The sequence below is a fragment of the Ictalurus furcatus genome, chromosome 4 (genome assembly GCF_023375685.1).
Source record: "Ictalurus furcatus strain D&B chromosome 4, Billie_1.0, whole genome shotgun sequence".
In the NCBI taxonomy this organism is placed as follows: Eukaryota; Metazoa; Chordata; class Actinopteri; order Siluriformes; family Ictaluridae; genus Ictalurus; species Ictalurus furcatus.
In genome coordinates, this window is record NC_071258.1 from 28320237 (window position 1) to 28343864 (window position 23628).

Genomic DNA, 23628 nt, shown 5'->3' on the forward strand with positions numbered 1-23628 from the left:
TTGGCTGATAGCTACTGAGACTCGGCAGACTCAGGAGAACTTGGTTGATTTTTTTGTTTTGTTTTGTTTTTTTTCCTTTCCTTTTTTTTTTTTTTTTGCAACTATGTCTTGCACTGTTTTGTCATATTTCTTCAACCCAAATTCCATGTATAACATTTGGCACATTACAAATTATTGGTGCTATTACAAGAGAAACTTGTAAATATTATTTTGGGGACAGTTATGTAGAAATGTTACTGGATTATATCTAGCATGGTCTAAAAACCACAGACTTCTCAAACAAATCTGTTCGCATCTGCAGTGTAATGTCATTGTTTTCATTTTCCATCTTAAATAGAAGTTACACATTAGAAAATAGTTTTAAATTCATTTTCCTTTTTTTTATATATATATATATAATCTGCTTCTCTTATCACCCCATAGTGGATTAATTTATATATTCATATATTTATATATAAGCATATACAAGAAAAACAGTCTGATTTTTGCACTGAGTACAAAAGTAATCGCTGTCTTTCCTTTGTGCATTCTATTGCATGTTTTCATGAGGAACAGAAAAAAAGGGTAGAAGGAGGAGAAGGTTATGGGAATGTTAGATCTGGGTTTCCTGTACCTTCTCCTTGGTGTGAGTTTTAATCAAGTAGGGTTCCGGGATGGTGCTGATGGGTGTGGGCCGTGGGCGATGTAGAGAATTGCTAATGCTGTTCTCTGTCCAGGGAGCAGAGTGTGCTGGTTTGTAGGTGCTGTAGCTGGATTTGTAGGTGTTGTTACGATCTCTCAGACTTGGTAGCACCATCCCACCCTCTCCTGGTATAGTTGTTCCTGGTGTGGTAGGAGGAACATTCTCCTCCATCTGAATGATCTCTATAGTCCTGGCAGCTGCCACCGTGCTCCTCTGTTGGTGTCGTTTACGGAGCTTGTAGAACGCAATTAGCATGATCGCAGCAAGCAGTGTGACTGCAACAAAGCAGCCAATGATGATCTTTGTAGTCTTCATCACTTCATCTAAGCTGGCAGGTGGGCGCACAGTTCCTCGGATAGTTGGCACACTAACCTGTCTTGGTGTCTGCAGTAGGACAGTTGGAGTTGAGATAAACACAGGCTGGAAGACGGAGGGTGAGGCCGTGACCGTCTTCGGTTTAATCACCTCCTCTGATATCGACTCCACTATTTCCACAGTGACTGTGGTAAAATAGCTTAGGTGCTCAGAGGTGTTAAGCTCTGCTGCGCTCACATTCAGGTAAGCTGATGCATTGGAATTTCCAGCCATGTTTGTCACCATGCAGGTGTACACACCTGTGTCAGATGGCAGAACATTGGAGAAATTTAGAGTTCCATCATTGAGAACGTATATCCTTGGATGATTGGAGCCATGGGTCAGAACTGTTCCATTGGGTAGGAGCCATCTGACAGATGACATGGGAGCTGTGCGACACCTGAACTCAGCCACTCGCTCTGCAGATATGTTAAGGTCCCGTGGAGCATCTAGGATGAAAGGAGCAGAGCACTGAAACGTAGTCTGGTCTACCTCCACTAGGTAGCGTCCTCGCAGATGGGCAGGGCTATGGCAACGGCCACAACATGTGGAGTTTGTAGGTATGTACTCTCTTAACCACCAAGCCAGCCACACCACATCACAGTCACACCGCCATGGGTTATGGTGCAAGTGCAGCTCTACCAGGTAACTCAAGGGTGCAAAAAGGTCATGGGGCAAAGAGCTAAGATTATTATGGGCCAGGTTGAGTTCAACCAAGGCTGTGACATCATCAAATGCATTTCTCTCCATGGTAGTGATTTTGGAGTTCATAATCCAGAGCTTTTTCAGAGATTTCAGACCCCTAAAGGATCCAGGTTTTATGTCCGGAAAGTAGTTTTCTGACATCTCTAGTTCCTCCAGCCCCACCAATGGGGAGAGGACAGGCATCTCCCGCAGATTACACATTCCGAGGTTTAGGTATTTCAAGTTGTATAATCCTTCGAAAGCACCCTCAGAGATATACTGCAGTTTTTTCAGTTCTCCTAAATCCAGTCGCATGAGGGAGGGGACACGGTTGAATGCATAAGACGGTATGCTTTCAATAGGGTTGTTCCTGAGCCATAATTCCCGCAGCTTAGACAAGTACTCAAAAGCGCCACTAGGGATTACAGTCAACCGGTTGTCAAAGAGCTCCAGGGTGTTAAGATTGGTGAGACCATTGAAGGCCCCCACCTCAATCTGCCGGATGGAGTTCCTGCCAAGCTGCAGCACTTCCAGATGGTGGAGGTGTCGAAATGTGTCAGCATGGATTACCTCAATGCTGTTCTCCATGAGGTTGAGGTGGCGTGTATTAGTGGGGATGCCAGGCGGCACTCGGACTAGGCCACGCCTGGTACACACCACCTTGCTGAACTGGTTACTGCAGGAGCATACAGCTGGGCAGTTCTGCGGTCCGGTGGGGGTGGCGCATACACTCCATGCTCGCACCATGAGGTAGACTGCACAGAGCAGGGCTGCGTTCCAGTGCACAGTTACCTGCCACAAGAGACTCATGATGTGGCGCATTCATAATTCAACATCATGTGGGGATTCGGCTCGGGAACGGAGAACAGTGGCCCTACCCTGGCTTGAGCAAGACACTGCTTCTGCTTTCCATGGACAGTGCAGGATGGTACTGTGTTATGCCCATTAAAGAGAAAGACAGAGAGAAGGGAGAGGAAGAGAAATGGCAAATGATTATAGAATAAAGAAATACTGTGGAATAAGAAAGAAGAAGAAATAAGTTTAAATACAATATACTTACATCATTAGTACTCCTTTGAATGTCCCTTTTTAATTTGCATAACACCGACAATGTTCAATAAGATCTCTACAACATTAAAAAAAAAAGGAAAAAAAAAGGAAATTGGACTGTGAATAGATGTGCCAAAATTTTTCCTTTGAATTCCAGAGGGATGCAGTGTTTATAGAAACTGATTCAAGAGGTAAGGCCCATTGAGCTAAGCAGGTGCACGGATCCAGTTAGATTGAAAAAGCTCTCCTCTCAGCTCCCCCATTGATTGTCCTTGGAAGCCGACGCTGCATACAACTGAACATTTTTCACAAGACTCCATTTCCAAACTGCAAGTAGTGCAGAAAAAGAAGAAAGAAAAAAAGCAATAGTGTTGGGACTGAAATCCCAAGTCTTTTACAGATTTTCCTTCCTGCCTGTTATAGACTAACACGCTGTTCACCCCCCATCGACACTTGTCCTGTTGATTAGCAGTTCACTGACGAATACAAAAAACGGCAACAGACGCACATTGCGGTCATTCTGTCTTGCTTTTTTCAACTCGCTATTCTCCTGCTCGTTGCCGTAGCAGCTGCAGACTGCCGCGTGCACAGTTAGCAATAATCCGTCAGTTTCTCTGGAGGGGGGCTCGGGGGTGGTGGTGCGCAAGCAGGAAGGGGGAGGAAGGGGGGTAGCAGCATCGCAGCAGTGAAGCTCTCTCTAGCGATTGTGTGTTCTTGCTCTCTCTCTCTCTCTCATGTTCTCTCTCACTCACTTCAGTGTCAGAAAAAGGAGGAATTGATCTAGCTGTGTGACGTGCTGTCGATTTTAGAGTGCTTGCCTTGAAAAAGATTCCGTAGTTCTTCGCCCCTGGTAAAGATCTTGCGGTATTCTTTTATTCCTTCTTCTCGAGGTAGTAAGTTGTGGCAGTTTGCCTGCTCTGCCCGTGAGGCTGTGGACTGCCTGGTGGTCTACAGGACTGAGAGATAGAGAGAGATTCACGCACACACATGCACCCGGCAGAGAAGACTGTCCACGGCGGCAGTGGTGGCAGCAGCGGTCCTCACCGTATTCCCAGTGTTCAGGATCCTCTCGCTCTTTTTCCCTTTATGTGACGGGGGTGCAGGCAGTCAAACCTCTGTGTTCTACCTCCTCCTTTTGTCCTTCAATGGAAACGTGAACGTACTGCTGACGCATCCCGCTCAGAGCAGTGCACTGGTTTGATGCAGTGTTCCTGTGTATTAACACATCCACCCCCTCCTCTCTTTCTTCTGTGCTCTCTCTCTCTCTCTCTCTCTCTCTCTCTCTCTCTCTCTCTCTCTCTCTTGCGGACATTGGCGAGGCTTTGCACTCTCCAACTCTTCCTTTCTTTGTTCTGACTGTGCTTCTGTAGTTTTTTAACTGTTTATAATATATATTTTTGCAGAATGTATATTTTGCTTTTCTTTTTGCTTTTTTGCAATCAGTTTCTCTCTATATCACATACACTCTTACACACATACATATGCACACCCACTCTCTCTCTCTCTCTCTCTCTCTCTCTTTCTCACACACACACACACACTCACCCTGCTCTCTCTCTCTCTCTCTGTCTCTCTCTCTCTCTCAAACATACATCCTCATTCTCTTTCTGTAGTAAGCTCTATTGGGACTGCATTGACTAAGATGAAACAACACTACATCACTGCAATGGGGGCTCCTCTGAAACCAACCCACTGCACCCCCACCCAACCTCAGGCCCCCACCCAAACCCCCTGGGAGGCTTTCCAAACCATTAAATTTAACATAGATATGTGAGGACTTGCTCTTCATAAATACCCTGCAATAATACAGGTTAAAGAAAATTAAGATCATTTAAATCACACTGCATCAAATCATTCAATTAAATTGAAATGAACAGAAATAAATGCAAAACACTGCTGACTGTGCGGTTGTCACAACACTACAGGAATTGTACTATATAGTGCCTGTTCTGTGAGGTAAGTACAAGAGGATATAGTACATGTTATGAACGGAAGAAGGATATAGAGATAGAGAGAAAGAGGCAGAGGAGACAAGAAGCAGCTCATCTTGCAGGACTAGATGGCATTTGAATGCAGATGTAGAGTTATTCGGTCCCTTGTTTTTTTCACAGTACAGTTAATGGTTTCTCTCTCCCTTGCATTCTCTCCCTCTTCGAAGACAGTGTTTTGCAATTCAAGCAAAGAAACACACTGTACAGCAGAATATGCTGTGCCAAATGTTTTGTATGCTGAAAATTGTTTTCATTGTGGGTGTCTAATTTCAACAGTAATAAAGAAAGGTAGGATAAATGAGCTTTGTGGTAATTATGATATCACTGAGTATGATACTTGCTAACAGCCAGGATGACCAAGATGCTTGGGTTAGGTTAGGTTTAGTTGGTTTTTTTTTTCTTTTTTCTTTTCATTTTTCGTTGACAGTCTAGCTGACACATTCCTGCATAAATGCCCCATAATTTATTCATTAATTAATTCATGGTTGTTATCTAACAAAGCCTCAAAACACCTCTAGCTCCTGATCCTAATATAGTACCTCTGCATACCATGATGACAGTTTCAGATGAGCATAAACTGGCCTGTTGGCCCTTTGTCAGCTGTTTCTGTGTTATGTTCTGTGTTAGTAAGTGCATAGTGACATTACCCAAAAGAAGCCCTGCAATCTCAGAGGTCCAAACACTTTAAGAACCCATCTGAGTCGATCAGTATCCACTTCCGCACAATTATACTGTATATAGTCATAAGCATGTGTAATATCCTTCATTATGCTACTGTATCATTGTGTAAACCTTATAAATGTCTGCAAGTTAACTCTTAATACAGTTGTGTTGTACTTCAAGTACTTTTTACACTGCACTGTTCTGTTGTGCTCCATTTGTAACAACCAGCCAATTGACCTGATGGATCACCAGAGAGACTTTGCACAAGTGCTGCCTTCTCTTCACCGAGCTAACAGGACAAAATAGTTCTTTGTAAAGAGTATTAAGCTACTAATTGTCTCTTTCAAGTTAGAGAGATACTTAGGGCATTTTAGCCAGGAGCCTGGAGCTGGGCAGGCTTTGTGCATTAAGGAAATGTATAAATTAGCACAGCTGGGGTCCAAGACAATGTAAGGCGATTGGTTTAGCCTCCAGTTTAATGGTCCAGCAGTGAAGGTAATTGATATCCCTGGTGCCAACTCTAGTGCTAATGTCATTATAGAGGTCATATGCATGAAAAGGTCAAAGGGATGTGAATTTTCCCTTATAGACACTCACACTTTCTGAGCTAGTTCTCTAGAAATTCATATAGAAACCACACTGAACGATTATGCTGAAAAACCTGTGATTTGCTAATGTAGCACATAATATACAAAGATCCATGAAAGGATATTACAGCCATTGATTATAATGCCAAATCCGTTAACAAGACCATATTCGAGTTTTATAATACGAACCTATAATTTTGTGCACAACAAACTAGGATATGTGTTGATAAAATGTTGATTTTGCAAAAAGCCAATGACCCTAAAAGCTGTATTTTGTGACCACTGCCTCTTTGTGGATTGTATACAGTATTTGTGGGGTCTGTGCTTGAGAGCCCGATTTGGTTTGTTGACCTGGTTTGTGGGTGGCGAATGAGTGCACCCTAGGGGGTGGAAGATGGAGGACAGTGAAAGAGTGAAATGGCCTGTGTCAATACTGCACTTTTCCCTGGCCTACATCCCCTTGGTCCTCTGGCTGCGCAGATTAAATTTGTGGCACCCCATGACCTAGTTTCAGGGCTGCTGTGTTTAGCGGTCACAGTGAAGGGTGTTAGTGAGACACAGGAGGCTGCAGGGGGAAACGGTGACACCAGAAAAGTCAGCTTGGTTGAGATAACAGTTTCAATGCTCAGTAGCATTTCATTCTAGTCCACTTAATACACCCTTCATTACTGTGATTACTGCAGAGTGCTGATCATAATGCATGTTCAGTGTTACAGTAGAGGAGCATGATTAGGTAATCAAGGAGAGACAGTAAGTCTATGTGTGTGATAGAAAGAGACTTGGCTCTGGGATCATCTGTGCTTAGCATAGCATATTAGCAAAATGCTGCTCTTAGGATTTTGGGTTCTCCTGGATCAATGGAGCATTTAATGATGGAGTGCTATTTTGCACGGGATTTTAATAACCAGGCTTGTTTTGGGGGAAGGTTTTGATTTATTAGCTGTCTGATCATGCTTGCCCTCATCGAACCTTGTCATAGCACGGTGTACTGAAGTGCAAGTTCGAAAGGTGAGAAAGGTAAGCATATTAGAATATCGGGGTACACTTTTCACTTAGCTATCTGTCATGATCGGTTGTTTGGTGTCACTGCTCCTCATCCAGTTTCGAATCCCGCCCAGACTTTACAGCTCACACTCACCTGAATGACAGCACACCTGTTTACTGTTTAGGCCCAATTTACTCAGTGTATTCAAATATCTTATTCATCTCTGTTCTTTGCAAGCTTTTGACATCTTTTCATTTTGCAATCCTGAGTGTTACTTTGGGATTGTATTCCTGGTTTTGACCTTGAGCTTTCTTTCTTTGGTCACCTGCCAATTCCTACTCATGAACCAGCTCTCATCTATCATACAGATATCATACAGAACAGATACCAACTGTGCTGCTCTAATAAAAGTGTTTTTGCTGATAATGATTGCATCATGCTGCATCACAGGGTAGTGTAATACACTCAGAGATAAGTGCTATCTACCCTCTTCCGCATACATGGGCTCACAGACACGCACCATTTGCTAATATCACTGTAATTAACAGAGCAGAGAGAGTATGCCAACTGTCCCACACAGAAAGCACTGGCAATTTTGCTCTCTAGATTTCCAGTCATCATGGCATCATCTGGATTCAAACTTGTGGTCTCATAATGATAGGGCAAACCCTTTTCTATAGCACCACTCAGGAGCTTTCTTAATGTTTTTGATCTGGATTGTCTGGATTGCAACGCTTGTCTGATCATTGAACCTTGCCTATCCTTTGTCCACAATTCTGTTGATGTGGATTTTAATAAAGATTAAGCAAGAGCTTAAATCCACCTGCCACCAATTTGTGACAGAATCATTCTGCCAGCATAATTTTGTCAATTATTTAGCAGAATATGCTTTTTTTCTTCAATGAGACCTGCCAAATTTGTCTTGTTTTGGCTTTTGTCTTTGAGTACTGAACCCCAGCTAATTATATTTGTGATTCTTATTTCCATTGTGATTGATTTCGCATGTCTGAATTAATGCATCCTTCCCAGTTTGATTAATGTTGTGTTTGTGATACAGCTTGAGTTGTTCTTCTCCTTTATAGACTAATGACCTTAATTATTTGTCAACCTCCTCTGGCATTTTGCCATCTAGTACAGAAGATTTAGGCTGGTTGACAGTGTGACTTTGTCCTCATTCTAATTAATCCCCAGAGCTTTGAAATAGATATATAATAACTAATGGGTCAGCAAAGATGCTTCATTGATAATATCTTGTAGATGTTCTTGAATTTACACCATGGTCACCCAACTCATTAAACTTACGACATACAAGTATTTTCAGTCACCATTAGAAATAGTGCAATGCCAATGCTAGTGTTGGGGCTATGATCTATGGTGTAGTGAGCCATAATCCAATAGAGGAGCAGCAGCTGAAATCTAAAGCTTCACTGCCAATCAGAGATGAGCTGCAGCCCTCGCTGTAGCCGGGCCGTGTAAATTGGAACGCACTGGAGGCTGATTTGTGACTCATTTTAATTCCGAAAGAGTGTGTGCTCTGCCAGTCACATAGTTTCAGACACTGTGCTCTGCATTGTTCGACTAGTGTCAGTCAATGAGAAGAGGGTAATTCTTCACCAGAGTAATGAACTTCACAATTTTTAAGGATTCTTTATACATACAAAACCTCCATCATGTGAAAATGCTACATTTACATATGGGACTGTGATGGGCCTGGCAGAATTAACATTCCAATCAGGTCTGAATTCATTATCCTCGTGTTGCTGTGCCAACAGTTAGCACTAAAGAGACTTTGTCAGTGTTTGATGTTTGGTAAAGAGATGCACAAGACCCTGAATCTGACTGACTTTTAACCAAAGCAGATAACAACAGCTGAATGATTCCAGACAAAAAGAATCCCCCCATTTTTTGGATATTCGTAATCAGCATTTTAAGGTTTCTTTTGGAAACCATTAAGGAGTTGTCAAGTAAATTAATTAAGCATTGACAGAAGGAGGCCAGAACTGCTGTTGATAAGCATCCTGCTGTGCTGAATATGGCTGCACCACAGTCTTTCTATCATAAAAACTGCAAAAGTTTATATCGTCCAACTCATAAAGATGCAGTGCTAATAGCAATAACATTCAGTATTAAAGATTTATGCACTCATTTGGCTGTAAGACAGACTTGTTATGTGAGAGGAGGCAGTTCTGTTATACTTTTAAGTTCCAAACTAAGATCTATCTGTAAAACATTTTGGGTTTTTTTTTCTTTCAAACACAGGGGAAATTTTCTGTGAACTCAGCCTGTTCCTGTGAGATTTAACAAAGTAATCGAGAGTGATTGCTACTTGTCTTCTAAATTAAGTGCACTTGAAATATGGCTCTGTTCCAGGAGGGTTTAGATGAGAAGGAATAGCAGCTTTTCTGCTGAAAATAGGAACATCTTCCATCATGCTTGTTACATGTTTTAGCACCTGTAGTACCCAGTAAATGCATTAGAGGGTAGGCTGATCAGCCATAAATGGGAACACTTCATGGCCCAACACTTGGAAATATCGAGTATGTTTTCAATTAAGAAGTGACAGAGGTGTACTGAGGATTCTGTGTACCAAAAGTTGTAATTAAAAACATGCTTTTGAAGCTTTGAGACAGACTGAAGTGTATTGACATGGAAAGACTTCCAGTGCTGTACTCAACCCCAAAGAAGAGACAGTGAAGGGAGCAGAGATTGGTGAAATATGATTCGGAGCTTGGCAATAAATCCTTTAAACTGGAGGTTCTGACCTGTGGTAATATGTTTCCTATGGCAATTCTGGATTTCCCGGAGGTACTCTGGGCCTCTATGGAAGAAAAACATTCAGCAGCTTTCTCTAAATTGAAGTCAATAACAGCCTGCCGTTTATTAAGTGTTCTCAGATAGTCCAGGCAGCTTCTGGACGAATGGCGATTGAGTTCTGAAAATATAGCAGTCTAATAGGAATCGATCTATCACTCCATGGTTGAGAAAGGCAACAAAATAAAAATATTATATTAGAGGGGTAATCAAATTGTGCTCAATTGAACTATGGTGCAAATACATTCAGAATAAACCTTTATTTCATAATCCTTCTTAATATATTATATATTTGCATTTTTTCTCACAAAACCAACAGTCTGGGAGGCAGAGAAGGAGAAAAAAGAAATATGCAACATATTGTTAATTAAATAGGCCCAAGGGTGTGTAATTATCAGTCATCCTAATGTACCCATTATAATAACCTTCATTGCAGGCATCTGATTTTGAGCAAAAGGGAATATGTTTCACCTTGAGAGCTTAGACATTGAAAGGTTTTCTCCCTTTATAAAAAAAAAAAAGATGAGCTGTTGAGGTTTGACTTTCATTCCTACCTTCTGGTGGCTATATATATATATATATATATATATATATATATATATATATATATATATATATATATATATATACACATACACACACACACACACACACACACACACATATATATATATATATATATATATATATATATATATATATATATATATATGCACCGATACTAAATTTCTCAGCCGATACCGATAACCGATTATTCAGGGTGATATCGGCCGATACTGATAACCGATACTGATAGTTCTGCCTTTTATGCCTTCTTTTAGATTAATAATAATTAAATCCACAATTCTGAAAGAAACGCAAATAAAAACTTTATTCTCTCCATTTCAACAAGTTGCATCTGGTGTAAAATTTTTAGCACTGCAGAGCTTACAGAGCTTACATACTGCAGTTTTGTCATCATTCCACACAAAAGACATCATCTATACACACAGGATATAATCTGCCCTGATCATCGGATGTTTTTAAACTATCGGCCGATAGTGTGAAAAATTGCCTTTATCGGCCGATACCAATTTTTGGCTGATACATTGCTGCGTCTCTAATATATTTGTGTATATGAATTTCAAATGTCAAGGGCTATGGCCATGTCTACGTGACCATGACAACAGCCCTCATCCGAGTGGATAAAATTAAGTGGCAATATAATGTATTGACTTTGACACTGAATGTAAAGTGGTTCTTCTTTACTGATCAAATCAATTCCCCAGAGATTCAGGATCACTTGCAACTGCATTTTTCATATCCAGGTTGCCATATTTTTCTAGCAAATTAGTTAATGTCAGATATTCATTTATTGTGTTAGATATGTCCTTTTTCATGTTCATAGTAAGCAGCATGCAGAGGTAGAGCTACAAATACTCTTGTTACAACACTTGAGTATATGATTCACTGTAACAGTACTTTATTTTTGAGTATAATTTTTTTAAATAAAATATTCAACTACACTAAATTTATTTTTGATTACCATTGCATTCACGCATCCATCTCTAGTGTCCATCTTATCCTGCTGCAGTGGCTCTGAGGTACTTATTTCAGCAACACTGGGCGTAGTATTCATTCACAATGGGATAACCATCAATCAAAGATTAACTGTTATAAAGTAAAAACATAATATTTATTTATTTAATGTAAAAAAAAAAAAAAAAACTATTAAAGACTACATGTGCAGATTTTAAATAGTTTCCTGCTGAAAGTCTACTCTTAAGACACCAAATGCTTAGTCAGAAGCAACAACGTCTGAGACAGTGGAGACAGATGAGCATCCCTGGCCTAATTTATCAGTGTGATAATAATCTGCAAATTATGCAAGATACTGGCATTTCACATGTCAAGGTTCATTTTTCCTGTGGAAAAATGTACAGGTAAGCCATTAGCTGAGAGAGCTAAACTAGCTAGGCAGATCATTTGATGATTTACATTATGAAAGCTTGGTATTAAACATATGATGTCACATTGATGTACAGTAGCAATCGTCTGTTCTGTTAAATGAGTCTTGCCACAGCCTATAGGTAATGCTCAGGATAATGTGCAAGGCATATTTTTGTATTTCTGATTATTTAGCTAGAAAGATATTTGAGTTCAAATGAGCTAGCTAATGAACCTTGCAAGCTCTTGAAAGCCCAACAGCATTTAGCTAGCCAGCTAACATTACCCTCATTATACTGTTGATAATGGAGGTGGGGTTCACTGTGTAGCTCACTTGATTAGGTGTTCAAAAATGCTTCCTCAGATTTAGAATGTTTTTGGATCAGTTGCATCAGATTTAGACAAAAAAAAGTAATTTGTAAAGTAATTACATAAGTAGTTTTTCAACAGAAAACTCAAGGACTCTTACTTGAGTAATTTTCTTAATTACTATTTTTACATGTACTCACAATAATTATTACTACAGGATCAGTACTTTTTTTAATCAAGTTGGTGTGACTTGTAGTCTTTTCAGCACTAGCTGCATGTCATATTCACCTTTGGGATTAGTACGTTTAAAGATCATGTATAAATTAAGATGGTTGGAGAGAACAGTTGTGGTTATGATTGTGGTTTGAGCTGCTCATGCATTTATAAAATAATAATAAAATCAGTTATTTTGATTTGAACCTGCAATGTCAATGCAATGTGCTTTTGTAGTTCAGTATTTGGAAATGTGTCCTCTGGACTGAGCCCAGGTTCAGAGCAAAGTGTTGCCTGCCATATTTTTGGCTATAGCTTCAGGTTAGTCACTTGGCCTTGTACCAGTGCTGTGGTACTGATTGTAGCCAAAAGCAAGGCTGTGGCATCACTGAAAATCTGTGTGATGTGTTGATATGAGAAAGGCTAGCATAATAGACCCACCGTGCTTTAAACCATGTAGTGAAATTCCCTATCAATACTTCATGCTGTGGTCCTATTACAAGGATTAGAATTGTTCCTTGTTTTTGTGTTGCTGTGTGTGGGATGTTTATAGGGAGGAGGCGTTTTTTAAGGTATAAGTAGGGAGAGTTATTGTTGCTATTGTATGTAGTGGTGAACGGGTGAAGAGGAGAGATAGCGACAAGTGCTGGGGAGACGTAGGAAGTGAGAGAGCTCTATGTGCTGTGTTGCCTTTTTTTTTCTTTTTTTCTTTTTTTTTGCATGTACCTCCTGCTGCCTCTATTGGAGGTTGTTTGTTGAGTGGAAAATAAAGCGCTTTTGTTGCTGAACCATGGCATAGCATACTGGGAACTTCAACAATGTTACAAGATTAATGTTCGCATACAATGAAATATGAATTCCAGAGATCTGGGTGGACCTTGGGTTATGTCATTTTTCTATCATTCTTCTTCATTCTAATATTTTGACACTATCAGAGCTCAGGGTCGAAAGGTTTGGATCTGACACCATTCCGAAAGCTCATCGCGAGTCCTCAGTTTACTTCTGAAGCCTCAGTGCTGGTGTGATGTTTTAGTAACAGCTTGTGAGTAAGTGTCAGTTCATGATTTAACTCTTGCCTGACAGAGCTGCTTAACCTGATAACTCATTGCTAGCATAGTGTTCGAGCATGATCCCCATAGACCTCTTTAAGTCCCTGCGGTTAAAATGATTGTGCAGTCTCACTGGGAGGGGGGTATAACAGGGGGGAAAAAGAATCGATTTCCGGTCACGGTCCATTACATGTGTGCTCTTCCCATCTCAGAAGCCAGGGTAACAAATTTTCACACACACACAGCACTACAGCTTACTGTACATTCAGGACATGTAGACTCTTGATTTGGCCTCTTTAAGAAATGTTTTAGCTCATGACTGGTAATGTAAGAGTGAAAATCAAGGATTGACTATACATATACACAGTGGGCTTGAAAGTTTATGAATCCTTTAAAATTTTGTATATTTCTTCATAAATATGACCTAATGCATCATCAAAACGAGATAAAGTGAACACAGTTAAACAAATGAGACAAAAATATTATATTTGGTCATTTATTTTTTGAGGAAAATGATTCAATATCACATATCTGTGAGTGACAAAAGTATGTGAACATTTGCTTTCAGTATCTGTTTTGACCAGTGTCAAAACAAGGTGTAAAAACAGTATCTGTTTTGATTTAAAAGATATAAAGTGGTGGAGATTATGAACCAAGGTCATTACCTATCAATAGTATCATTGTCATATTGACATTTGCTCCTGTGATCCTTTAGAGATACTTATTGTGGATACACTTAATCAAATGTTGACATCAAATTCATTATTCTACATGTCATCGCTGCTGGAATCAAAATATGATGAATGTGTTTGTGTACGGTTTTACGTAATGAAAATTAATATTTGTATTTTAAGTATTCATCAGGACACAAGACGCCTGCACAAGACATGAACCCTTTATGTCAACTGATATAAACCTACATAAACTTTTATAAAGGTTTTTTTTTTTTTTTTTTTTTCATAGGTGTCTGATTCTGAAAGATTGCTTTTGTAAAGTACAGTATGTATACCACACAGCTGTTGAAATCTTGAATTAAATTTCTTCAACAGAACAGCTATGACAGTAGTTCTGGTAAAATAAATGACAGGTTTATATTAATGTACTCATTCTAATCCATTATTGTTCCCATAGTAACAGCTCATATTGACTTTTATAGTGGATGGCTAAAAAAAAACTAAGGTTAATAATCAAAGATGATAAATGTGTTGTTATTTAACAAAGAAACATGTTTAATAGTTGATCTGATGAGAATTTTTTTTAGGAGACATTTGTGTAACATTTATTAGTCTCCAGTGTCAGCACTTTGTAACATAGACAGATGATCTTCTGCTTTCCAGTTTCTCACGCTGTAGTCTAGTGGGGGGACAAATCTAATGGAAAGCCTTCCCAGAAGAGTGGATGTTATTATAACAGCAAAGGGGGACTAAATGTGGAAAAAGTACATATGCACATATGGGTGTAATGATCTGGTCATATAGTGTAGGTCAGCCCCCTCCCCCCAAAAAATGGCATAATAACAAATATCCTTAAGTCAATAAAAATGTATGCAACTATGGAAACTATTTTTGCTTATGTATAATTGCTTGTGTAGGTTATTGCCAATTATGTCATTAATGTCTTGCGTAGATGCCATGTAGCTCCATGCTCACCACCCCTCAGTAAAAGGCCAATAATCTTTTTGTCACATTGAAATGATGTCGAGCAGCTACTCCACAGGGATTTGTTGCTATTAACTACAGCTAGTGGTTCAGGAGAATGTGTTCTAATGCTACAACATGGCAGTGTGCACTGTGAGGAGTGTGTGCATTACACCAGTGCACTCAAACAGGCCAAACTTGCTGTTATGTGAAATGACAAAATCAATGACTGTGGTGTGCATTGGAGAATACATTGTGATCATCCCGCTAAATCAGTCAACTCTGTATTCTTATCAACGAACAAAGGCAATGCATGGATTAGAAATGGTAGAGGATAGGAATAAAGATGAAGGGAAACTGAAGGAACTCTCTCCTCCTCTCTCTGTCTCTCAGCAGAAGGTAATGTTGGACAGTGTGAGGTGCCATGTGCTGCTCTGCCCACTCCAAAGCTGGCATCTATCCCATATCTTCTGCTACTCTGGTGGCCCTGAAGAGGAGCTCAAAGGCTTAGCCTATGTTTACATGACAGACAGGATATGGCAAGGAGGATACACCCATATTACTTGTTTAAAAAGTTTGAAACTTTTAATCTTTTGGCATATTGCAAGTCTGAGTGAGACAGAAGGCATGGTCACATTTGTGCGACAGTGTGTGAGGATGATGAATGTGAGGTTGTTCCACACCCCAGCCAGTCTGAGCAGTATTCACTGATTGTCCCTGACAGGATACCACCCTCAACTGCTTTCATCCCAACCATCAGTACCAATGTTCCCATTGTAACTTCTTAACACAATTACTACTTAATATCAAGGGCTTTTGCTTTGGTTAGCACTAATCTTTACTGATTAATGCATTGATCTGTCTGTGGGTGTGAGAGAAAAATGAGCCTCGAGTTAAAGCCCACTTTTTTCATAACAACCCTGTGTACTGAGTCCAATTAGATCTACTGTGTTCAAGAGACCATGAATATTAAACCTGAGGGATTCTCAAATTCCACATAGCTGAAGTTTGATAAGTACTGATAAGAGTGTTTTCCAATCCAGCCTCACAGAAAAAATAAACATATTAAGCGTTTATTGCAACACAACTGGGCCCAGTAAGTCTAATTATATGTTGTGAAAAGCACACAATTTATTTATGAAGTGGGCTATGTTAAATATATTTTAAAAGGAGTTTCATTGGAGTTAGTAAGGACACAGCAATCATAATCAGATGTGGACCAAAACAATCTATCAGAAAAGGTCTGAGCAAGATGGTCTCGGTCGGGTTCTAAGCAAACCCTAGTGCTGTTTGACTGCAGTGAGAAAACGATTTAACTCTGAATCAACCCAACTGCGGGAAACGAATCCAACACACTATGTTTTGGGGTTTTGGCTAACTTTTTTTTTCTAAACTGCTGCTAAACTGAGCCATGAGGTGCAAACTGATCCAAAGGACAGAGCAGAGCTGTAACAGTGCAGAAATACAATGAGTTCTGAAGATTTGGACCAATGAACAAAAAGAGAAAATTAAATGGTTGATGTAATAGACAAAATGTTTTAAACTACTTATTTTATCTTATTTATATTATTAATAAGATTAAATAAATTAATATTTAATTAATAACTGTTATATAATTATCTAGTAATTTGTAAGCCCCAGCTCTGTGCTGTCCATACATGGGTGATTTTTGTGATTTCTACCCACTTGGTAAATGTTTTTGTTTGTTTGTTTGTTTGTTTGTTTTTTAACTTTTGCCTGACCAATTTCTGACCAATGAAAAGTTTTATGAGTACAAGTACATTTTCAGCCATACCATACATGCCCTTCAGCCAATGTATTTTTTGCTTTTATGTTTATTTAATATGTGTAGTGTGAAACTGAATCAAATGAATTCCCAAACAAAACAGAAGAATCAATTTATGTTTCGGACTCGGCAAACGCAAATTGTGGGGAACTAAGTATTTAGCATGTACTGTATAAACATCATTTCAGTATGGCTTCAGAAAAATTTCAGTCTGTGTAGAAATGATCAAGGTTGTTGTGACCGGTCATTAAGTGTTTTTTACATGTTAGAGCACAGACATTTCAAGGATGAATCTTATAAAAGGTCTGCTATTCAAGTCCCTCATCTCTCAGTGGTGCTTAACCATTGTTGTGCAGGTGTGGACGACTCGCTCCAAGCCATTCTCTAATATCCACTCATCCTATGAGGGTCCTGGTTAGCATACCTTGTTACTATGGTAACTGCACCCCCATTTCCATCTTTTGCACATTGGCAATGTGGAGTGGTTGAGTCACATGAGAGAGAGAGAGAGAGAGAGAGAGAGAGAGAGAGAGAGAGTTTGGGCTTAGCTTTTCTTTTTTTCTCTTTGATAAACATTATTTACAGAAACATAATTAATGATTAAGAGCTATGATCTCATGCTTGTCTCATGCTATTAATATATATTATCTCCTCATAATTAACCAATTTAAGCCCACCATCAATGTCCATAAACACCCAGTAATAATATATGCCATAAAAGTGCAGGGGGGGGGGGGGGCATGGTGTGTTAGTGAGCATTTTGTCCACCATGAGCCTTAGCATTGATTTTAGTATTCTCTTGAACTATGCAGGAGGAATGAACACCATTCATTCAAAAGATCATCCCACATTTGGTGTTTTGATGATGGTGTTGGAAAATGCTATCTAACATATCACTGCAAAAGCTCACTTACATGTTCAATTAGGATAAGATCTGGTAAGTGTGAAAGCCATAGCATGGGATTTACATCATTTTCATCCCCATCAGACACCCATGGTCTGTGGATGTGGGTAGAGTCATTGTGGAAGAAGCCACTCCCATCAGGATAGAACAGTTTTATAATAGAATCAAGGTGATCAGTCAGAAGGACTTTGCATTGATTTTCAGTGATTGTCCCTCTAGGGTGGCTAAAGCATGTGTGTGTGTGTGTATGTTACCCTCTGATGAAGATGAACGAATGAATTAAATGTTGCAGCCTTTGAAAAAAAGCTGGTAACACTTTAAGGTTTGGTAATAAACTATTTTGTATACAAGTTATACATAGTTTACTGATTTAAGGTTGCTTCTAGATTAACATTAATACATTATTTACAAAATTTGAAAATAAATCCAGGGGTGGCTGTGGCTCAGGTAGTAGAGTGGGTTGTCCACTAATCGTAGGGTTGGTGGTTCGATTCCCAGCTCACATGACTCCATATGCCGAAGTGTCCTTGGGCAAGACACTGAACCCCGAGTTGCTCCCGATGGCAAGTTAGCGCCTTGCATGGCAGCTCTGCTACCATTGGTGTGTGAGTGTGTGTGTGAATGGGTGAATGAGACACAGGGTAAAGCGCTTTGGATGAAAGTGCTATATAAGTGTGCCATTTACCATTTAGTCTATGGGCAGAGTTTAACTGACATTTGTATCTACTAGAACTTATTCAGTAAATTATTCAGTGAAACCTGGCATGTATTTACAAGAGTGAGGTAAGATAAAATGGCTTCTGGTAATTTAAGTAGTTAACATGCCATATGACTTTTAGCATAACATCAGGATATGAATGTGGATAAGGTTACATAATTTGTTACATTATCTATGTCAGTGGGTTTACCTATGATTCATTGAAAGAATATTATTTGTTAGAAAATATGAATTGAGATATGAATATGCCTTCTGAATTTTTATAATGCTGCTTTAGAGCAAATGTTTTTCAAAAACAACCTTTGATGCCTTTGATTACAATCAACTTCATTAAGTAAATACATGAAAGTCAACTATGTGGCACTCAAATGGTGTTTTTTTGTGATTAAGTTTACAGTTACAAGCTATTTGTTCACCAACAACTATATATTCTAATCCAGCTCTCATTTAAAAGGACACACATGTACAGAATATAAATCTTGTTAAACTACTTTAAAGTTCCCCACTAAATGTTCTGTGGTCAGCATGTATGTCCTTCTGTAAGAAATCAATTATGTATTTCTTAAAGAAAAAAATGATGACAAAAATTGTTAAGTATCTTGTTAAGTATCTTAACAATTAATAAATAAAGAAATAAATAAAAACATGCTTAAAAAAAAAAAAAGATTCGAACTAATGCAATGTAGTGTAAAAAATGACTATTTGAGGAAACACACTTAGGAAAATTGCTTTTCTGTTTTCTGTTCAGATATTACCTCTTTATTATTCAGTTAAAAGCATATAATTCAGTAACTGCTGTGTATTATTCAGTAACTACACTGAAGAAATCATAAAGGTGTTTATGTAGTTATAACATTGAGGTATGTGTCCTGGGCATTAAGTGATTAATGGAAAAAAAAAAATCTTTCCCACAGAGCATTCTCGCACTAGATAGCTAGCATTTTTGCAGCTTTGGGTTCCTTGGTTTGATTCTGAGCTTGCGTTGCTGGCTTTGTCATTTCACATGTTTTCTCTGTGTCCATGTGGGTTTGCCCTGGGCTCTCCAGTTTCCTCCCACTTCCCAAAAACATACTAGCAGGCAGTATACCTATGCTAAATGCTAAAAGTGTGAATGAGCGTGTGCATGGTGTTGTGTGATAGACTGCAGTCCCATGCAAGGTGTGTTCAAGCCAATTCAGTTCAACTTTTATTTATGTAGTGCTTTTAACGGGGGATATTGTCACAAGAAGCTTTACAGAAATCCGGATATAAAATTTACCGCCTCATGACCCGTGTTCATGGAATTGGCTATGGATCCAGAGTCGATGCTAACCAGGATAAAGCGGTTCCTGCAGTCTTGTCAGCAACAATCTCATAATTCTTTGCACAGGAAAAGAGTTGCATGTAAGTTTAAGAAAGCAAGGTGGATTGAACTCTTGCTCTGGTTTTAAATATAATATTGCATAATATAGTTTTATGCAAAGGCAACGCATCAGTTTAGGTGATATCTTTATAATATAAGATCTAAAACTTTTAAAGGAGCTCATTCAATAATGTTAAATGACTTCAAATGACATTTAAAGGTGATTACTGAAAATAGTTAGGACCTTAATTGAAATACATTTGCATTTAGCAGTGCCAGCCAATTAAATCATAAATTATGCTTGGTTTTCGGTTAAATAGTTATAGATTGTTAATGCATTCAGAAACGGAAAATGGATCCTTTCCTGGCCAACACTTAAACATGAACACACACACACGCACACAGGCACCCACAAGCCCCATTTTGTATTCCAGCCTGGTCTGTGTTGATTCCATTTCGACTAATTAGGCTTCTGCATTCATCAGCTCTGTGTGTGTGTGTGTGTGTGTGTGTGTTGTATAAAGGAAGCTTTATCTGAAGGTGGCACATTTCTTAAGTGCCTGTGAGTGCTCTCTCTCTCTCTCTCTCTCTCTCTCTCTCTCTCTCTCTCTCTCCTCATAGCATTCCCATGTCATCACAGTTTGGCATTAAAAGGCAATTTCATAACATAATTTTATTGAGGCTCAATTAGTGTGTCAGTGTGGTGAGTGTTTGACCCTGCTTTGGTTATCTCCCGTGAAAACTTTTTCCTTGTCAGTGATCTGCGGGCATGATAGAATCAGACGGACAGTGACAGAAGAAAGGGTTTGAAGGAGAGAAAGAGAGAGAGAGAGAGAAACAGAATGAGGGAGAGAAAGACAGAGCGAGGGATGCACCCAGTGGAAAAAAGCTCTTTGATCCTCCAGATGGCCCGCAGCGTTCATGCTCTGTCTTCTACATACAAACATGCAAACAAAGCTTTAAGATTATCAGCCAAATGAGTTTTCAGCCCGTAATGATAAGATATGACTCCTCCCTGAGGCAGCCACTGTAAAGCATTTTAGCAATGTGATGGCTCTTAAAACCATTACATCACACCAGGATACTCCTCTCACTGTCCTGGATGGTTTTACTTTGATGGTTCTCTTGAAATGCTATGAACAAAATTATTAGTTTTAGTTAAGTCAATGCTCTCAACCAAAAAGTTGATTATTCAGTATGTGCTACAATACTATTTTTAAAATTCCTGGGTAAAAATTTTCTTGGTCATGTGACACATGCATGATATTTTTATTATTCAGTGTGTATTATTATTATTATTATTATTATTATTATTATTATTATTATTATTATTATTATCAGTGCTTAATAATAGTTTTATTATTTGCATGATTGAAATGAAAACAACATGGTCCTGAGACAGTTATCCTGTCTCAACTGTAAATTGTTCAGTCAGATTAGTAAATGTACATGTAAATTAAACATTAATATATTTGTTGAAGTTACTGCCTCATGCTCTGTGATGTAATTTAATGATAGATATGCTAACTAGCGCTGTTAAATTCTTGATTCTGATTGGTCAGAAGGTGATTAGGTGTTGACTATGTAATGTCACTATGTAAAAGTGTTATAAAACAGGTTTTCATGTAAAGTGTGGCATTTGTTTAGTTTTCCAGTTAATGTCACTTGGCATAATCTCACTGTGTCACTATGTGTCTGTGACATAGCAGAAGAACTGATTATGGTATTGTTTCTAAATCTGATTGGTCAGAGCATGCTCTTCTATATGAAAAAACCCTTAATTTTCTATAACAGCAGCTCTGACTGTGTTTTCGGCTATAACATAAATCATAGGTTTTTATTAATGTGCTCATTCCAATATGTTATCATTTAACAACTTACACAGAGACTTGTAATGCTTGTTTGGTGGAGGGTCCACATTAACAAATTTAAAAAATATGTTTAACCTTTTGATATGGTGAAGTTTTTGTGGGTGGTTTTTGGTTTCGTTCATTTCAAAAGAAGCTGGTGAGGGAGCGAGTGTATATACACAGCTGCTGTAATGCAAGTGATTATAGCAACTAATTTGCTTTGTGTCAACATTAACTGTAACTATAAATTAATAAAAAAAAGTATGATCTCTCACACTTTAGTAAAAGACTAAAGAATGAAACATCTTGGTACATGCTGCAATTGGAAAGTAATCAACTGGTAACAGTAACACCACTTTGTGTTGGGCCACATCATACCATCTGAATATTGATTGATATTTTTTTTTCCTATAATTGCATGCCCTGTCATGTTTTATTCCTTATTTAGGATTCACTGTAAATCGGTGATAACAATTAATCCACACAGATAAAAAATATTAATAATATTTGATGGAAAAAAAATGTAAATCAACAGTATCATTTTGAAGGCTTTACTGAATTAACCTGTCATTGTCTTCCTGTTTTTTTATTTAATTCTGATCAAGAGAGTTAAAATGAACTTCCTTAAGGAAGTGGTAGCTCAGTGGTTAAGACTTTGGACTTCTGATTGCAAGGTTGTGAATTCAATTCAAGCCAAGCTGCCATTGTTGGTAACTCTCAACTGCTTAGTTGTATGAATTAGATAATTGTAAGTCACTCTGGATAAGGGTGTCTGCCAAATGCTATAAAAAAGTTCCTAAATTATTTTTATCAGAACATTTCTTGATTGGGAAACACTCAGCCGTAATGTTTTACATGGAACTACATTTTTTTTCTCTTTCTCTTGAGTGTAGAGGCCATGTTATGTAAAATGTGTGAGTGAAAAAGGTGTGAGTCTTTGCAGAGGGAAACTATGTTTATCTACAAAAACCACAGGTGACAAGACTACATCAAAACAATTGTAAAACTGTTGAAAACTGATGGTCATAGAGCAAACATATATAACTCTCTGTGATACACTCACGATAGAGAGAGAGATAGAGGAAGAGATGAAGAGAGAGATGGAGATAGGAGATGGGAGAGGAAGGGAGAAGGTGAGTGTGTATGTCAGATGGTCTCTGGCCTCTTCCCAGGTATTCATAGCTGTCATTGACAGTTAGCTCAGTGATCTCTGACTATGTATATTGCATATACATAATTCAACAGGCACACTGCTTCCTTAATCATAACAACTCGGCCATGCTGATGGACTTTCCCATATTTTTGTATGAGTAGGAAAGCAAAGGGAATGAAAGAGGACAGTGGCAAGTACTGGTGACGGACACTAAGTGGCAATTTTTAGATTGCCTCCATTTGCCAAAGCATCTGTTTTATGAATACATTGTGAATTGTCTGGCTCTTTTCCTCTGGTCCCATACTGTGTACAAAATTTGCACAAGCCCACCAAGAATCTAAATGTGTTACTATATGATACACTGTGCTAATGCCAGTCAAACATTGTGCCCTTATGTATTAACATTTTCCATTACCCATATGGCTAAGTAATTTCAGCATACAAACAATTACTCAGTAACACATTATCTCCATGTGTGAAGTTGATTAGCTTAGTTTAACGTAATCTGTACAATTTAATAATTCAAGATGTTGTGTAAAATATACTGTAATATTTAAAACTATACAGATAAAACTGTGTAGATCATTTGAAACACAGGGAAATACACATTCTAAAGTCTTAGCTGTAGGGTATTCACTCATCCGTGCTAATAAATTGTTCTACAATGCATTAAACACATTTTAATTCATTTTAATAATATTCGTAATGTTTCCTAATTGTTTGTCATTAATGAAAAATAAGTCATGAGAATAGATTACAGTGATTAGAGAGATAATTATGTATGACTAGTGTAGCAATGGCATTTGTTTATGCTGCCTAGAAGCCATGATGATTAGAACAACGTAATATAGTTCACCTATTAAATGAGGAAATAAACACTAGGGGTATGCTGTCATAGTAAAATAATCAATGATGGGATGATGTGGTCCCCCGA

General features: G+C 38.5%; 1 protein-coding gene across 1 annotated transcript; it reads right to left on the bottom strand.

Moving 5' to 3' along the window:
* Positions 1-417: 417 nt before the first annotated feature.
* On the bottom strand, positions 418-3978 carry lrrc4.2 (leucine rich repeat containing 4.2). Its single transcript, XM_053623503.1, has 2 exons — positions 2781-3978; positions 418-2651 (listed from the first exon to the last, which is right to left on the bottom strand). The coding sequence occupies exon 2, from the start codon at positions 2540-2542 to the stop codon at positions 593-595; it is 1950 nt and encodes a 649-aa protein (XP_053479478.1). The 5' UTR covers positions 2543-2651; positions 2781-3978; the 3' UTR covers positions 418-592.
* Positions 3979-23628: the final 19650 nt, after the last annotated feature.

Excerpts from the sequence above, each read along its gene's own strand:
- lrrc4.2 (XM_053623503.1), bottom strand. The coding sequence starts at position 2,542 with ATGCGCCACATCATGAGTCTCTTGTGGCAGGTAACTGTGCACTGGAAC.